The 17,113-nt window shown below is 44.9% G+C and overlaps 1 protein-coding gene across 2 annotated transcripts; it reads left to right on the top strand.

The window, feature by feature from the left end:
* The first annotated feature begins 144 nt into the window (after positions 1 to 144).
* PPP1R7 (protein phosphatase 1 regulatory subunit 7) lies at positions 145 to 15,806 on the top strand. Of its 2 annotated transcripts, XM_083868967.1 has the most exons (11): positions 156 to 251; positions 885 to 962; positions 1,134 to 1,256; positions 5,319 to 5,374; positions 6,303 to 6,368; positions 6,894 to 7,024; positions 7,936 to 8,098; positions 10,913 to 11,029; positions 12,297 to 12,401; positions 13,265 to 13,351; positions 15,493 to 15,806. In XM_083868967.1, exons 2-11 carry the CDS (start codon positions 920 to 922, stop codon positions 15,667 to 15,669), a joined length of 1,068 nt encoding a protein of 355 aa, XP_083725093.1. In that variant the 5' UTR covers positions 156 to 251; positions 885 to 919; the 3' UTR covers positions 15,670 to 15,806. The 2 variants fall into 2 exon arrangements, with proteins under 2 accessions (XP_083725094.1, XP_083725093.1); XM_083868968.1 differs by lacking the exon at positions 885 to 962 and having other exon boundaries at positions 145 to 251.
* The last annotated feature ends 1,307 nt before the right edge of the window (positions 15,807 to 17,113 follow it).

Raw genomic sequence — 17,113 nt, 5'->3', positions numbered from 1 at the left:
ACCCCTCCTGCAGAGAACTACAACTCCCAGGAGGCCGCGGGGCGCAGCCGGCGCGCGTGCGCACAGGGCAGTGGGCGGGGCGGTGCCCCTCCTCCTGGGCGCGCCACCTGCGGGCGATTGGGCGCGGCGCGGCGGCGGCGCCGGGCTCTGATTGGCTGGGGCGGCGGCGGAGGCAGTTTCCGGAAGGGGCGGTGGGAGGAGGAGCGATATGGCGGCGGAGAGCGCAGCGGGGCCGCAGGAGATGATGGAGGGTGAGAGCCCGGCGGGGCTGCCGCGGAGCGTGCGGGGGTCGGGGTGGTGGGGCCGCCTGCTCGAGCGCTTCCTCCGGGCGGTGCGGCGGCCGGCTGCGCGCCGGGGGGGCTGGTGGGCCCTCCGCGGGTCGGGCAGCCCCCGTGTGTCCAGCGGAGGGCCACTGTCCGTGGGGCCGGCCCTGCCAGGGGCCGGGGTGTGTGACCGCACGGCGGGGTACCGGGGCTCCGTGTGCCACAGGGAGCAGCAGTGGGGTTGTGGAGATGGCCTGACGTAAAAAATAAAGATAACGAGATAAAAAACCTTCTGGATAGCGCTGGTTCTCATTAGTCTCCTGGTGAAACGATAGCAAAAACTGAGGGGGGCCAGCGAGGAGCTCCTTCTGGTCCAGCCCCAGGTGGCTGTGGCTCGGTAAAGCTGAAGGGATCTGGCAGGTTGTTCTGGGGAGACTGTTGCTCTTATCTGCGAGGAGTTTTTTTTTTGATTGATGCCTTCACTTCTTCGTGTCATTGGTACTATTGTACATGATACTGATTTTTTTTCTAAAAGCTCTTAAAATGTAATAGTTCTAATTCCATCTCCGTAATCTTTGGAATTGCACTTCATTGATCTAAGAAATTTCCTTTTTCCTCCAGTCTTCTTCCCAGATTGTTGGTTTTAGGAAGATGTGATGGGAGGAAAAAGTGCATCCAAAATCAAAGTAGAAACAAGGGGTAAGAGGCCTTTTATTTAAGACTAAACCTTTCATTTAGTTAACTTAGGATTTCTACTAACTGCGTAGTCGTTTATGTGAATCTCCCGGTTATTTTACCTGCCTGCTGCTCCTCCCCCGTGCCCCGCTGCGGGGAAAAGCCTCACTGTGCCCTTCTCTGTGTTTCGTGCAGTTGATAAGAGGATCGAGTCGGAGGAGTCGGGAGACGAGGAGGGGAGGAAGCAGGCGGTTCGCCTGGTGACAGAGCTCAGCCAGCAGAGCCTGCGGGATGAGCAGAACGGCGAGAGCTCCGCAGGTACCTCAGCACTGCCTCCAGGAGTCCCGGCCGCATGTGCACAGCCTGCCCACCCCCTGTGCTCCCCGAGGCTGAGTATCCATGGGAATCTGCCCCACGGCATCTCCTTGCCTCTGTCTCAATAAATTGTAGCCTCATCTGGCGTTGCTAGAATAAAGTTGCCTTATTTTTATGGAACTGCTAATGTTAGAGCTTTGATTTTTATTTTCCTTGTTTACCCATCTGCGTTTCTTTTTGGAATATTTGATATCCAAATGCAAGCCATCTTTATTCGTATTTTTCTTTTCTTTATGTGGAAAGATGCTGGAAATTTTTATTAGAAGTTACTGTGAGGAGGTTTCCATAATTCTGCCTTAGTTTGTGTAGTAAATAATTGCCAGGTTCCTTTGGAAGGCAACGAAGAGTATTTTTTTCTAGATGGATTGAAGGAACCTGGCCATTTTATTGTTTTAATATTAAAAATTCTAAGACATCTCAAAATTGTATCTTTGAATCCTCTTAGGTTTAAAGATTTCCTGCTGATCTCGCTGTTTGTATTGGAACATGGGGTAGAAATATTGACAGCCTTTAGAGCCTCTGAGTGTTTGATGGAAGGTTTTTTCAGTGGCTTGCATGGAACTTGTCAGAGCAGATCCATTCCTGCAGACTGAGCTTTTGGTGCAGTCTGAAGTGTAACATCATTCTTTTGACAGAGATGTCCATGTGATTGTTATTGGGATACTGGAAGGGAAATAACGAAGCAAATTTTAGTTCTTACAGTAGATCCCTCCTCATCTTAATCTCACACATTGAGATTTGCCAAAGTATTTTTTCAAACTAGTAAATTTTTACTAGAATTTTAAATCTCATGAGTAAATGCACAGGTTTAATTTGTTGTTGATAATTTAAACCCCTCAAATATTAATAAAGAAATGCTCTTTCATGGGCAGGTCATTCCTTTGCAAACTGTGCATCCCAGGCACTGTGCAGTTGATAGAATCATACAGATCAGAGAGAGCTTTCCTTTGCATGCCTGGAATCCTGAGTGTTTGCTCAGCTGGCATGAGTTAGCTGTGTGTTGGAGGTTGTATTTTGCACATTGTTCCCCTGGGAGTTCTATGAAAGGACATACAGAAGTGATGTACTTTTACTGTGGTGGAAGCAAGAAAAACACATTCACGATTTGTTTGCTGAATTACATTTCTGTACTGTTTAATATAATGCCTGTATTGTTACATTCTCCAAACTGTAAGCATTCAGAAAACTAGGGCAGGAACCAAGCAGAGGAATAATTTTCGAGCCTTCAAGATAGTTTCCACGGCCAGCTTTGAGTTTCTCAGCTGAAAGGAAAATGATGAGTTTTCCACATTTTTTTTCCACAGAAGATCTTAAGCAGAAAGAGCTTGAGCAGCTGAAATTTCAAATTCATCATTTAGCTAATTCTCTGAGGAAAAGAGCCTCTAGTTAGAAAGCTTATAACTGAACTATTTATAATATTCTTCATGCATATGCACCTAAAAAGTGTAGTTAGGCTTTTTGTTGATTGAAATGCTTGTGGTACTGCGAACTTACATAACTCAGTAATGACTGTTCCCACTGTGGAATTTGGGTTTTCTGAATGGTGGAATTTTTTTTCCACCTCTGCAAAGGCATGTGGCTTGCAGGCATAGGTTACACAAAAAAATTCACTTAGGAAACTTCACTGCCAGAGTGATGGTTTTTTTCCCATTGAGAAGTATGGAGTAAAGTAATTTGCAAGGGAAATTGCAGTCCTGGCTGTAAAGTGTTTGTGGGAGGGTCAGTGTAGAGTTTTTTCCTGTCCAGTCAGTTCATAAATAAAATGAGATATAAATTACTGTAAATTTGCTAGAACCATTTTTCTCTTCTTTCTCTTTCCTTTTTTTTTTTTTCTTTTTCTGTTGTTTGAGGGAAAATGTATTTTAACATTTTCGTACCAATACTGATTTACAGCTGATACCAGATCCACATCTCCCTCAGGCTGCTGTAGGCTTTATACACAGTGCAAAGACTTCATGACAATTGGCTTTATAACACAACAGCAGTGCCTGTGTGTTCAGTTTTAAATTTCTTTTATTTCAGTGAATTTGATGTGTATCCTATGTGGTTTGGTTTTGCATCTTTGGATTTGAGTGCTGTTTTCCACACTGGATATCATGAGTGGGGTCTCAAAGCCATATGTCAAAATTAAGAGGAGCTACCCTTTGACAGGCCCCAGAACAGAGTATTTAACACATTACCTCAATCAAGTGTTTATAAATTAAAATATTCAAGCTTGCTAGCCAAATGAAGTCAAATAATTTATTTTTTTTACTTGAATGGGGTGTTTTTATGAAGATTTTTTTTTTTTTTTACCAAGTGCATGATTGGCTTTACTGTTGGACAACTTTAAAGTCTCAAAGGACTTGCAACTCAAAAGTTCCTTCACCATGAACACTAAGTTACTGCCAGTATGACTCAATACAAGGGGCATAATTTGGAGTTTTTCCTATGATATCTCAAATAACTGTGGGCTGTAAAGTCAGCAAGACTGCTTGTTTGGCTTGGAGCACTTCTCACTGACAGTCTTTGCACCCAAGAGACAGGTCAAAGAGGTACAGCCTTGATAGCAGCAGGGTGGGGTACCCCACTCCCCTGCTGAAGTGCAGAGCTCCTGATATGGAACTAAAATAAGAAAGAGCAGGCGTTGCTCACTGCTAATTGCTGACAGGCACTTCCATGTGTGTCAATTTTTGGTGGCATTTCTATCTTGCTGTTTAACATCCCCAAGACTACCTGCTCATTTTGCATTCCCAAAATATAATTTACATTTCCTGCTAATTTGTGCTATTAAAAAAAGAATTAAAATAGGAGGATTGCTTTTTCACTTCTGTGAGACTCACTTCAGTGAGTCTCTTTCCTGTTTAAATATCCAGGCAAGAGCAACAGCCCAAATACAGGAAGGTCAGTGATGATCCGTGGCCCACCACAACCTTGGAGTTGGATGGTAGCATTAAAAATGGTGATGCTGGTACTGTTTGTGCCTGCACTGCTACTTATTAGGAGAAACAGTGATTAAATAGGAACACTTGACATTTACAGGGATGTTTTAACCACGCTGAGCTGTGAAAATAGTCACTGCTATTGGGTTAAGGGAATGAGCTTGCATATATGCAGGAGTTAGTGCAAAGCCTTTGGGATGGGATTGTAATTCAAGTTGCTTGAGTTTTTGGTAGCACCTAGAGAAGCTTTGCACATGAAGTAGAAAAATCTTGGTGTTGTATGTCAGTTTTGCAAAGCTGGATCAGACTTAGTTTTCCTTCAGAAATTGATGCAACCAGCACACCCTCTCCAACAAATGGGAATGGGCATGAATTATTCAGCATGAATTCTCCAGTAAATTTCCCTCCCTCATGTGCTGTGGTAGAAGCACAGCAAGTGCTGGGGTGTTTTCCAGAGCTATAAAAGCATTTTCCCAAGGAAATTCATGCAGTGGGATAAACAGTGTTGTCTGGCATAGTAGAGAGTTCAAACAAAGGAAAGGAGATCCATGCAAAAGTGCACACAACAGTGACATAAGGTGACAGGGCTAATAAAAAATAAACCTGCAGGGTGGGATTGTTGAGATGCTTGGTCATTCCTGGTCATCTCACTAGACAGTTATGATTCCTTCTTGGCAAAGTTTGATTGTGGTGTCACAAGAGCACAGACACTTTGGATGGGATATCTTCAAAGGGATGATGGTCAGCAAAGGGATGTTGGTGTGAAGGAAAGGCATCCTGCCCACTCTTGAGCCTGCAGTTTTCAGCAACCACACAGGCAGGTTGGGCAAGGTGCTGATCTGTGTGTCTTTTGCATCTTAGCATGAAATCCTGCTGATAAGAAAGTTTTTTTCCATAATGAGCCGTCGTTACGGAAATGGTTTTAATGCGGTTGGTTTTAATGTGTGGTTTTAACGAAGCAGAATATCTGAGCTGTGCCGCTCATGTTTCCTCTCCTGAGGAGCATTTGCTCTCTGGATGTTGGCTGTTATCCTGCCTTTGGCTGTCTGGTACAGAAGTTCATAATGTGTTTCTTCTCCTGCAGGGGAGGCGGAGACCCCAGTGGACATGGAGACTATTAGCCTGGACCCAGAGGCTGAGGTAAAGGCAGATTTTTGTCCTTACGGGCTTTATACAGCAGGAGGCAAAGGTAGGCAAAGGCAAGTATTGAAACCTGGTTAAAAGATCTAATTCTTCTGAAGGTGCTGGCTGCTGTGATCCTCCCCAGAACTGATTCAGAGCCTTTAGACTAGAAGTAGAGGTGTTTCATTTTTCATCACTAGCTGAAATGTTTTGTTAGTGCTTCAGAATTTTAAATTAAGCGTAGATGCACTTGAAGTGTGTCTGTGTTGCTGGGCTACGAGCTTCAGAGAGTGTGTTCAGTGAGCTGTTTGCTGCTGTGAGCCCTGTGATTTGGAACAGGCACAGTGACTTACCCAGCCCAGTGCCTTGGCATCAGCTACCTTGTGAGCCCATTAGCTGCAGAGGTTTGAGCTGGGGTGGGAAAGGGCTCTGTTTCTCTTTGACTTTCAAAGCTGGAGTGTCTGGAGTTCACATCTGTGCTGTTCAGTGCCTCAGCTGATTGCCAGTGCAGAATTAATGTTCATAGATCCACTGGTTATTCAAACTGTCAGTGATTCCTGCTCATCTGAGGCCTGGAACTGGAAATGGCAACTTGTGTTCCAGTTAAGCTCTAGCAGAGTAGGTAAGAGAACTTTATGCAGAACTTCATTTATGCAAGGATTTTTCCTCAATAAATTTCTGAAGATTTCTAATTTTGGTAATGCTCAGACTCAAGAAAGGGCTGTTGCATTTTGCAGATAACTGCAAAACAAGCTTAGGCCAGTGTGACCAAGTGTGTCTCAGTTGTGGTGGTAAAATCCTGTGCCAAACCCATTTTGCAAATGCTCTTTGAAGGGAAGTTTTCATTTTGTGAGACTATAATTTCTTTAGAATAAAGTACCAAGTTGATCTTTAAAGACTGGGTTTGTTTTGAAACGACTGCTAAATCCCTCCATTTCTCTTTAAGGATGTTGACTTGAATCATTTCCGAATTGGGAAGATTGAAGGATTTGAGGTGCTCAAGAAAGTGAAGGTAACAGTCCTGGGGAATAGAGAATGCCTCTTGGAATGGGGAATTTGTAGATCTAACCTCTAAGAGGGCAGATAGAGAGTCTCTTTTTGGCTGACATTTAGTGAGTTTGCTTCATTTTTAGCTGAAGAGGGTAAAATGGTGTTTACCTATTTGTCAAGTAGTAATAAAAATCTTGGGATTTTTCAAGTTTGTTTTGGAAGTGGATGAGAGACAATGCATCAGGGCACATCCTGAACTAGCACAGCAGACTGAAATAGAATAATGTGGATGGGAAAGGGTCTCTGGAGGTCTCTAGTAAAGCCCTCAAAGCAGGCCCAGTTACAACATGTTGCTTAAGGCAACCTCCAGATTGTATTTAAAAAACAAACAAACAAAAACGCAACAAGCCACCAACAACCCAACAAATTCCCAGCAAAACTGAATGGGGAAGCCCTCACACCTTTTTGTCTGTGAGCCAAAAGGCATTATATGCAATCCTTCATCTCCATTTTCCTGTCTCTTTTTAAACTTTTCCTCAACAATTAGACTCTGTGTCTCCGTCAGAACTTGATTAAGCACATTGAAAACCTGGAGCAGCTGCAGACCTTGAGGGAGCTGGATCTCTACGACAATCAAATCCGGAAGATTGAGAACTTGGAGTCTCTGGTGGATCTTGAGTGAGTCCAGGGGAATCACCAGGGTTGGGGGTGGTTTGCTACTCACTGTGTTACTCATGTACTTATTCCTGTGTTTATCAGCCAAGCCTCTCTCAGAATTTATTTTGGTGCTCTGTGAAGGATAATGTCTCTTCTCTATTGATATTTAACCTGTGCAGTCGACAAGTTTCATTATCCTGAAGCTCCCCAGGGACAGCAGCTGGAAATGAAACCTGGGCTGTGTAAGGCAGGGAGAATGGCAGGTGGCTGCAGCTTCCACACAGGTGTGGGAGCTCTCAAACCTCCTTTGCTCTTGCAGGGAGAGCTCTTTGTAACAGGTTTTATTCCTGCAAAAATGACAAGAGGTTTGAGTAAAGGGGTTTTTTGTTTGTTTGTTTTGTTTTGTTTTGTTTTTGGGGTTTTTTTGAAGAGTGTTAGGGAAGGAGTAAGCACCCTTCCAAGTTTCTGGGTTTCTGGCACTTGCCTGGATCACTCTGGAGGTACATCACAAAACTGTTCCCACTGGGGCAGGACTGGCCCACTTCTCACCATCACAACTGCTTCCTGCCCAGGGGAACCTTTGGCATGGTCCTGTCAGATCTTGTAGGCAGGTATCTTTCCCAAAGAAAATGCAGAAATGCAGAATGGCTTCCTCCCACCATGGCAGCTTCATGGCTGGGCAAAATAATGGCTGTCTTCTGCATCTGGCAGATGATTTCTTTTTGCTAACACACTGCAAAAGTATTTTGAAAGTTTTATTTGTCGTGTTGTTTTCTGATAAAAAGAAACTTTAGCTTCAAGGCCTAGCAAAGGCTTGATCTCTGCAGGCAGGGACATTCCCCATTCCCCACCAATTTACAAATGCTTCTTTTATCCATGAATCATCCATGCATGCTGGACTGATGAGACCTTTGGTTTGTTTTTTACCTCAGGATCCTGGACATCTCCTTTAATGTTCTGCGACACATTGAAGGCCTAGATCGACTCACCCAACTGAAAAAACTCTTCCTTGTCAACAACAAAATCAGCAAAATTGAGAATTTGAGCAACTTGCAGATGCTACAGATGCTAGAGTTGGGGTCCAATCGAATTCGGGTAGGTTTGCTCTGTGAGGTGTTGGCTGGAGAGTTTTCAGCTCTTTGGTGTGATACTGGCATTTTCTGCAAGTGCACTGCTTTGACTTTGATTTGCAATTTTATTGGTTTTTATTGTTCCAATCAGTCACTGTGCTTATTGCTGTGCATGCTGGAGCCTTTCATTATGCACTAGTGCCTGGCTACTAGATCACCATTATTGAGTTTTTGTCTTTAATGAGCTCCTGTATCCCTTCTGTGCTTCCTTTTGCAGGTGATGATTTCTTCCTGCTAGAGAGCCAAGCATATCAAAACTAGCAGTTGTTTTCTCTCTTCTTTCTACAGATTGGTGCTGATTCCATGAAATCTATTGAAAACAAAATGAGTTTGATTTGCAGGTGCAGTTGACAGCCTGCTATGGCATCAGTCTTGCTTAGGAAAAAGATTTTCTGGAGGCTTTACTCTGAAATGCTTTTAAAACCTAAAGCTTGGTACTGTACTGCTGATTGCTTTGGAGTTTTATTGTGCAGTTTGTGGCTTTTTCAATTTAAAATCTGTGCCACTTACAGGAGGGCAGTTATGAGTCTCTCCTGTCCCTAAGGTGTGATTCTCTGTATTTGCTCAGTTCATAAGAGAACTGGTCAGACAGATGACAAAAAACTTTCAACAAAATAAGCTTTGTTTTTTAAAAGCTTTTTTAATTACATGCTCTTTAGAAAATACTCATAAAAGATGAGTGCATTTCAGTCAATGTGGTCTAAGATGGTGCTGCCCATTTATAGTCTCTTGAGAAATTAATTACTTGTTTTGCTGAAAGATTAGGAAAAGATCTGTTTGTCCTTTTTGTTTCAGGACTTGTGGAAAAACACTTGTCTTTGTAGAGAAGGAAACTTCACTTATTATAAACAGCCTTCTAAGGCAGAGATGTGTGCTGCTTTTTTTGAAGAGGAAAAAATTTGCTTTGCTCCTAAAGCTAAACTGGACTGCTTTGGAAATGAAATTATTTAGAGGAATAAATCTGGAGTGTGAGAACATCAGCCTGGTCAGAATAGGGAATAGGAACCTTAGAGTTTGCATAGGATGGGGGAACAGGAGTCATGGAGAGAAGCATTTGGCATTTTTCAGAAGCAGAGCAGGCTCAGCACACTGATCCTTACATTACAAAAGTTGGGTTAAGCAAAACTGTACTGCATTCTGTATCTAGGCATCATTATCATCTGGGAAAAAAAGAAATCCAGCTAGATTTCTGCATTATACTTAGGCAGTACATTGTCAATAATGTTGTCAAGCCAAGGAATATCTTTAACAATGAGGTCAGATTTATTTTATGTGTGTTTTCTCAGTGTTGAGCCTGAGCACATTAACAGACCAAACAAAAAAAACCCCAAAATTGTCACTGTATGGGTAACACAGGCTTCTTAAATTACTTTATTTTAGTGGGGTTTTTTTCTGTTTGTCTGTTAATTCTGTTCTGACTTCTTCAAATAGCAGTGTTCTATGGTTCTAATTGCTTTATTGGGGTGAGTAACCTCTGACAAAGAAATCTCATGGTAGCAAGAACTCCTGGGCTAGTTTTCTGTTGGTGTGGGGTGCCTTGGCTGTATGCTTTACAGCTGGACATGTCCTAACTCTTTAGGTTACAAGCCTGTGGACCCTTCAGGCAGTGTTCTGGACTCTGAGGTGCCTGATTGACTTTTTCCCTGTGCATTAAAGCTGCTGCACAGGGCTGTTCTTGCCTCCTCTGCTGCACACTCATACCTCTCAGAGTGCCCTGATCTTGGAATCCCTCGCGACTTAGCACTTTTTGCTCTGTTTCTTTTTGGGAGCAGAACTTTATGCTTCAGCTGACATATTTATGCTTTTTTCCTTAAAGTTGGGCTGAGGCAGCTGTAATGGAAGCACTTCTTTACTTTTCTTAGGGTTTTTGTCCTCTCATGTCCATCTGTTCCATTCCTCTCCCTGTACTGAGTCATCAGTATTTCCTCCTCTGGGCTGGAGAAGCTGCCAGTGAGCAACAAATCTATAATTTTTCTTGCAAGGTCAAAACAAGGCTAAGTTCATAGTCTAGAAGGGGGGTGAATGCAAATTTGAGCTGATTAACACTGTGACCAGTCTTCTGGCAGTTGCAGGATAAAGGTTTAAAAGCTTCTTACCTTTCCTGAGTGTCCATCTCCTTCTTCCTTATGTTATTACATGCACACACACACAGGGTAATCCAAGTGGTGCTAGGACTCACTGCCCTGGCTCCCCAGCACTACTAACTGGAAATTTTGGCAGGCAAGAAGCACGTGGAAAAGCTGAAATGTCACAGCCTTCCTGAGCACAGACACAGCCGTGGGTGCCAGGAGCCTTTTGTAATCTTACTCTTTTCCCTTTTTGTCCCTGTTTTTGCCCTTACTTTCTCTTCCCAAAGGCTGATTTCAAGCTAAACTGGTACAAGTGTCTGTATTCTGCCAGTAGCATTGATATGTGTATTTTAAAAGTGTCCATCACTCACACTGGTGTGGGTGTGTTCTGCCAAGCCATGACTGCATAGCCAGGAGTTAAATCTGTTAACACACACACCTATGAGACAGTTAACTTTGCTTATGGCAGAGAAACTGAACAGCTTGCCTCTGTGTTATGCAGTCACTGATGTGCAAGACTGAATTTACAAACTGTGGTTTTTCTCCCCAGATTCTGTTTCCATTCTCTAGTGACAGATTTTTTTTGTGCTTCACAAATGAGTATCTTCTACCTGGCATACACCACATGGTTATAATGTGGCTACACAGTGACAGCCACATCTACCAGGTGGAGTTCTGCAATAACACTGTCTCCTCTGCTCCTTTCACAGGTAATTGAAAACATTGACACCTTGGCTAACCTTGACAGTCTGTTTCTTGGAAAGAATAAAATCACCAAGCTCCAGAACCTGGATGCGCTGACAAACCTGACTGTGCTCAGCATACAGGTACTGGCTGTGTTCTGAAAAGCCTCCCTGTCAGATAGGATCAGCTCTTGTGAATCACAGAATCCCAGAATGGTTTGGATTGGAAGGAACCTTAAAGCCCATCTTACTCTACACCCTGAAATGGGCAGGACACCTTCCACCATCCCAGATTCCATCCCGAGTTCCCACCTTGGACACTTTAGGAATCCAGGGGCAGCCACAGCTTCTCTGGGCACCTGTGCCAGGGTCTCACCACACTCACAGAGAAGAACTTCTTCCTAGTATTTATTTTAGACCTGCCTTCCTTCACCTTAAGGCCATTCCCCCTTGTCCTATCCCTACATACCCTTGTGAAAAATCCCTCTCCAGGCTTCTTGTAAGCCCTTCATTAGCAGTCTGCAGTGTTAGAGTCAAACTCCTCTACTGGAAAGGAAATACGATATTCTTTGTGTTGTCTTTTTTCATCCTTTCATGCTACTTGAGGTTGACAGACACCGATAAAATTATAAAAGCAAATATTTGATTTTTATGGAAGAAAGAATAGGAAATGGATGTTATCCCCTACTTCCTTCCTGAAACACTGTTTCCTAATGCATTACAATAACATTGGAAGTGTTATGCCAGGTAGTCCTTACAGTGACCGTGGCTCAGTCACTGCCTTCTTACTGAAGAGGCAAGAAATGTGAATAAGCCTGTGCTGAATGCAATCTGTCCTTAATGAGCTCTCAAAAAGAAAACTCATTTCGAAAATGAGCTTTCTTCCTTTTTAAAAGGTGGAATAAAAGATACTCAGCTAATTTTTTCACCGAGTCTCCTTCTTATCCATATGACAGTGTTTGTGCATTCTGGTATCTCTTAAAGCTGCTGGCAAGACACACTGACTGCCTGCTGTGGTACCTGTGTGTGCCATTATTCTGCAGGGCATAAAGAGTTAGCTACAGCAGAGTGCAGTGTGATTAAGGTGGTGCAACTTCCTCTCTGACCTTCCCATTTGTAAAGACCTACAAAATGAATGCTATTCCTGCATAGGGCTGTTGTTTGTTAAGACACCAAGCCAAAAACTTTCAGGCTGCAATTTTTGATGGGAAGGTCAGAGTCTGATTCATGCTGGAGACTGGGACTCCCATGGGATTTTGTCGTGGATCAGAGGTGCAGAGGTCAAACAGCTGAGCTCACAAGATCAGTGTGGGCCCAAGCAGACAACACTGCAGAGAAATGGTTTTCCCCCAGTGGGTCCCAGGGGTTTGGGTTTGTTTGGAGTGGCACTGAACACATGCTGCACTTGCAGAACAACCGTCTGACCAAGATTGAGGGGCTGCAGAGCCTGGTGAACCTGCGGGAGCTGTACCTCAGCCACAATGGCATCGAAGTCATCGAGGGACTGGAGAACAATGTGAGCAGGCTTTGGCTGACTCTGCTGCACAGTTGTTGCCCTGAGCTGCTTGTGGTAGTGGCTTTCCTGGAGGTTTTTGTTCCTCAGTTTCCCCAGTTAGGTGTGGGTTCCCGAGTCTCCTGAGAGACACCAAATATCCAAGTGTTTGTTAAATGTTAAAGTGTCTCATGTGAGTAAAGATCCTCCAAGTATTCTGGAGCAGAATTATTTTTGTGACATGGGGAAGGGAGATATGGGTGAAACAGCAGCCTGGCTGATCCTCAGCCATGGGAAGGCTCCTGGACACAGCTGGCTGGCTGCTGCAGCCTTTCAGATAGCAGCTTGTAGGTAACCATGAGTGCTTTCCAATAGGACAAAACTGGAGCTAGCAGTAAGAGTGGCCAGCCATGGCATGCAGTTTGCCTTCCTGTCAGTGTGCATGTTTGTCTTTTGGGTGGGATGGATTTTGTGGAAACCTGGATCATTTTCATTCTCACCCAGTAAAAGCTTTTTTAAATTTGTTGAGTTTCCTGCTGCTAAATTTGTTCAACTCTGCTGCTCAAGGGGACACTTTGGATCTGATTTTTAATCCTCCTCTTAATATACTTTGAGGAAAGCTCAGTTTTTAGGAGTCCTTGGCTGGCAGTTGCCATCCAGCCAGTAACTGCCTTCATTTTTGTCACGTGGCTTCTGGGAGATCAGCAGCCCAGCTTGATTGAAAACAATCTTCCCTGTTCTATATAGGCAGCAAGAGTTGAGCTGAATGTGAGCAGCTGGTAATAACTTGTCTGCTCCTCACAGATTCCAACTCTGGGCCTGGAAAAAGTGGCACAGAGAAGATGGAAGGAAATCAGATCTAATATTTTTGTGTTTGCTTTTTCTAGAACAAACTCACAATGCTGGACATTGCAGCCAACAGAATTAAGAAGATCGAGAACATCAGTCACTTAACAGAGCTGCAGGAGTTCTGGGTAAGCACAGAGCAGAGCTGTTCCCCAAAATGTCTGTGCCACAGTGAGGGAAACCCTTCTGATGGGCAGTACAGGGGACATGTGTGCCTTGGAGTGAACTCTGCTAGTTCTGGTGATCAGCTTTAAGATCTTGACAGTCTGCATGGATAGAGTGTGTGGTGGTTTTCCCTAGGGAAAGGGAAGAGCTTAAAAATTTCATTGCTGAGCTTTGCTGAGTGATAAGAAGCCTGTCTCTGCCTAGGAAATGGGCCCTGCCCTCACACTCAGGTTGGTTATGAAACACCCCCCACTCACTGTCCTATTTCTGCAGCTCTTCTGTAAGTGAGCAGGACAGAGTACTAGGGGAAGCACAGAGCCTGTTCAGAGCACAGTTGATATGTTTATGGTGTTATAAATATGAAGAAAATGAAACCAACTTCTGATTCCATTCCTATAAGGCAGATAACAAGTTTAGGATTGCTTCTGTTGCTTTCTGGCACTCTGAATTGCTGAGCTCTTTGGCTTTCCTAAGTCAGGTCAGGAAATTCAGAGATACCCTGTCCTAAAGCATCAGCAGTGTGCCCTGTTTGGGAGCTGTGTACAAATGTGCTCCTGTGAAAAATGGAGAAGCAGCAGGTGTTCATGAGCTGGCATGTGCTTCAGCTCTTGTAGAGTTTCTGCATTCAAGGCTGAGAATAAAAGCTGTGCTGTATAGTGTCTGTCATTTGGAGTTATTTAAACTCTTGGGCAGATGCTGAGAGAAAAGGAGTGGAAAGCAGCTTCAAATGAAACTCAGCTAGAGAGTCTGGAGCCCAGGTTCCTTAGATGGTTTTCCTCATCTTGCAGCATGGCTGAGGGGACAGCCAGCAGTGTTACCTGGCCATGCCTGTCTGTAAGGGACTCTTGAAGGAGCAGAACATGGAGCAGCCCATTAGTGTGGCCCCTTTTGGGCAGCAGAGGTGAGGCAGTGCAGTGTGGAGCCTGTCCTGACCCTGTGCAATTTCCTCCTGTCTTCCTCTTTGCTGTGGCTCCCCTTATTGGAGGTGTCTGCACTGGTTGCACCTGAAAGGCCAGAGCTGAACTTGGCTGGACTCCTTTGCACAAACACCAGTGTGTTTAGAGTCCTTTGTCAGAGTACCCAAGAGCTGTTAGCTGAGCACAGAAAATGCTCTCCTGGCTTTGTTCCACTAAAACACCACGTTTAAAAACACCTGATTTGTTTGAAAAGGAGCAGGACAAAATTTTCAGTGGAAACCAGTGTTGTATCTCTCAGTTTGTTTTTTTTTCACTGACTGCACAGTCAAAGCCACATAAAAATGTCCTTTAACACTTTAAGTAAACAGAATTCAAAATCCTAGACACTGTGATAGTCTTCTAGCAGTTTCCCAGTAGCACACCCCCAGTGGAGGGACTGAGACAGGTGAAGGTTGTGTGACTTGGCTGAAATAACCTTGTAATGAGCTGTAGCAGAATGAGACAATCCAGTGAGGGTTTTTTTATATTTTATTTGAAGGTGGCATTGCTGCAGTGACTATCCAAAAGCAAAGTGTTCTGGTGTCTTGGGGTTGGGCAGCATGTGGCCACATTGCAGCTTTGCTTCTTTGTTGGGCAGCTGAAGCACTCATTCCTTTGTGTGCAATTGCTGAGCCAACAATGAGGCAGGAGAAGAGCCCAAGTCAGAGAGCTTGGCATTTCCTCTGGAGCGTAAAGCAGTTTTTGCAGGGAAATTTATGTGGAGGAGAGAGGAAAATGTTGCTTTTCTTGTCAGTTTGGGACCTTTTTTAATGTTTCCTGAGAAGTCATAAAATGATGTCACAGTGGAAATAAATTATGGTGTAAGGATTTCCAGCCCATAAATGCACAGTGGAGTGGGAGATGGTGCCTTGCAGGCTCAGTCCTGGTACAGTGCTTGGGCTGGATCTGCTGTGTGAGGGGTGGAGCAGCTGACCAGCAGCCAGGACAGTGTGGGGGTGTTTGGTTTAGTGCTGAGGCCTGGGGTGTGAGGCAGGAAAGCTCATCTCAGAGGTTCTGGGAGAGGAAGGATCTTGCAGACAGGGTGTTGATGAGCGGTGCTGCCCCAGTAGCAATGACACGGCACCGCGACCGCTTTCCTTTTTTGGGGGGTTCCTGTGGGTGTGGACATGCCTGTGTGTGCTCTGCAGATGAATGACAACCTCGTTGAGAGCTGGAGTGACCTGGATGAGCTGAAAGGAGCCAAGAATTTGGAGACTGTCTACCTGGAGAGAAACCCCTTGCAGAAGGACCCCCAGTACCGGCGCAAAATCATGCTGGCGCTCCCGACCGTGCGGCAGATCGACGCCACCTTTGTTCGATTCTGAGCCTCCTGCTGCCCTCCCTCCCTGCCCTCCTCCAAAAAACGTCCCAATGGGGTTTTTTATCCACTCACCACTCCCCAGGTCTTCAGTACACTGACACCACACAGGGCAAATAGTCAATAAAAAGCACTGAAACCAGGTCTCGTGTACAATGCACTCATTGTTTTTGAAATGTTGTTATTATTATTATTATTAAATCTTAACACAAGAGCCTTCAGTGTGCCTGTGGGTTTTTTTACTTTATGGGGCAGGTTTTACCAGAATGTGTTTGCAGCAGACTGAAGGCATGTGAGCCACTTGCTGACCACTGTTGGCTCTGTGACACATGTTCATGTTAGGAATGTCCTCGCAACCACGTCCAGATCGAGGCTCAGGAGTGGTCTGTAAAACTGTGAAAAAAGGTCTGATGAAGATCCCCACCCAGGTTAGTTACCTGGTGTGAGTCAGTGCTAAATACCTGGTGGTACATCATGGGGCTGCAGAGGGTGTAGCCTTTTTGTACTAATGTTTTTAAGCACAGATACAAGCTCAGGAGAGATCTGGGGACAAAATGTTGTAAATGCATTCATGGTGAGCAAGGTAGGGGTTTGGTAGCACTTTGCAGGCACCGTTTGCCATCAGAAAATCTGAGTTACATCCTGCTTCTACTGAAGATGGCAGTGTGGTGTTGCTGTCCCTGTGCAGCTGTGTTTGATCTGGGCCACTGAATGCATCTCTCCAGCAGCTGAAAATCCCTGGGAAGCACTTGCCATCTGCTGCTGTTTGCCCAACAGGCATGTCATCAGTCCAGGGAACGAGGAAAACACGGTGGGGGGGGTGGTGCTGGAAAACGAGCTCTTGGTGGTAGCTTGCTTCATTCTGATCTGACATGAATTTGAATCTTTGAAAGAGTGGGATGAATCCCTTCAGCTGGAGACTGGGACTATTAAGCAGGACAGTGTGGCCCTGTAAAAGATTTTAGTTCCCCTTTGTGGGCTGTGCTGCATTTGCTCACCAGCAGCTGTGCTGTGGATTGTGGTGCTGCTGGAGGTGATGTGGTGACTGGGCTTGCCTGGGGAACCTGCACCCAGCTGTGTCACTGAACTGAGAATGTGGTGGGATGAGTTGCATTGAGTCCCTCAAAGCGCCACAAACTCTCCCTGTAAAAGCTGTGAAAGCTGTGTCTGGGTTACTCTGTTACGTTGTACCTCCACTTGTCCCTGGGCTGGCAATGTGCCCCTTGGCTGGAGCACCCGGCAGGGAACACACAGCTGGGGTTTTCCCCAAAGCTGGAAACACCAACACAAACTGTTTTCTTACAGGTGTGAGGTGAGCACAGTGCTTGAATCTTCTCTGAGGCCCCAAAATCCCGGTTCCCTGGCCAGGCCCCAGCCCCTCCAGGGTGCAAGGGGGAGCTGCTCTGGTGAGTCCCACTGAACCCTCTTTGCTCAGGGCCAGTCCCCACCTC

Source organism: Zosterops lateralis, assembly GCF_965231275.1.
Source record: "Zosterops lateralis genome assembly, chromosome: 10".
NCBI lineage: Eukaryota > Metazoa > Chordata > Aves > Passeriformes > Zosteropidae > Zosterops > Zosterops lateralis.
This window is presented reverse-complemented; position numbering and strand designations above follow the sequence as displayed.

Bases quoted from the DNA above. Each gene is read 5' to 3' on its own strand.
- PPP1R7 (XM_083868968.1), top strand. From the start codon at position 209: ATGGCGGCGGAGAGCGCAGCGGGGCCGCAGGAGATGATGGAGG. The intron at 5,375-6,302 runs GTAAAGGCAGAT...TTTCTCTTTAAG, and splicing joins GCCTGGACCCAGAGGCTGAG to GATGTTGACTTGAATCATTT. The intron at 7,025-7,935 runs GTGAGTCCAGGG...TTTTTACCTCAG, and splicing joins GAGTCTCTGGTGGATCTTGA to GATCCTGGACATCTCCTTTA.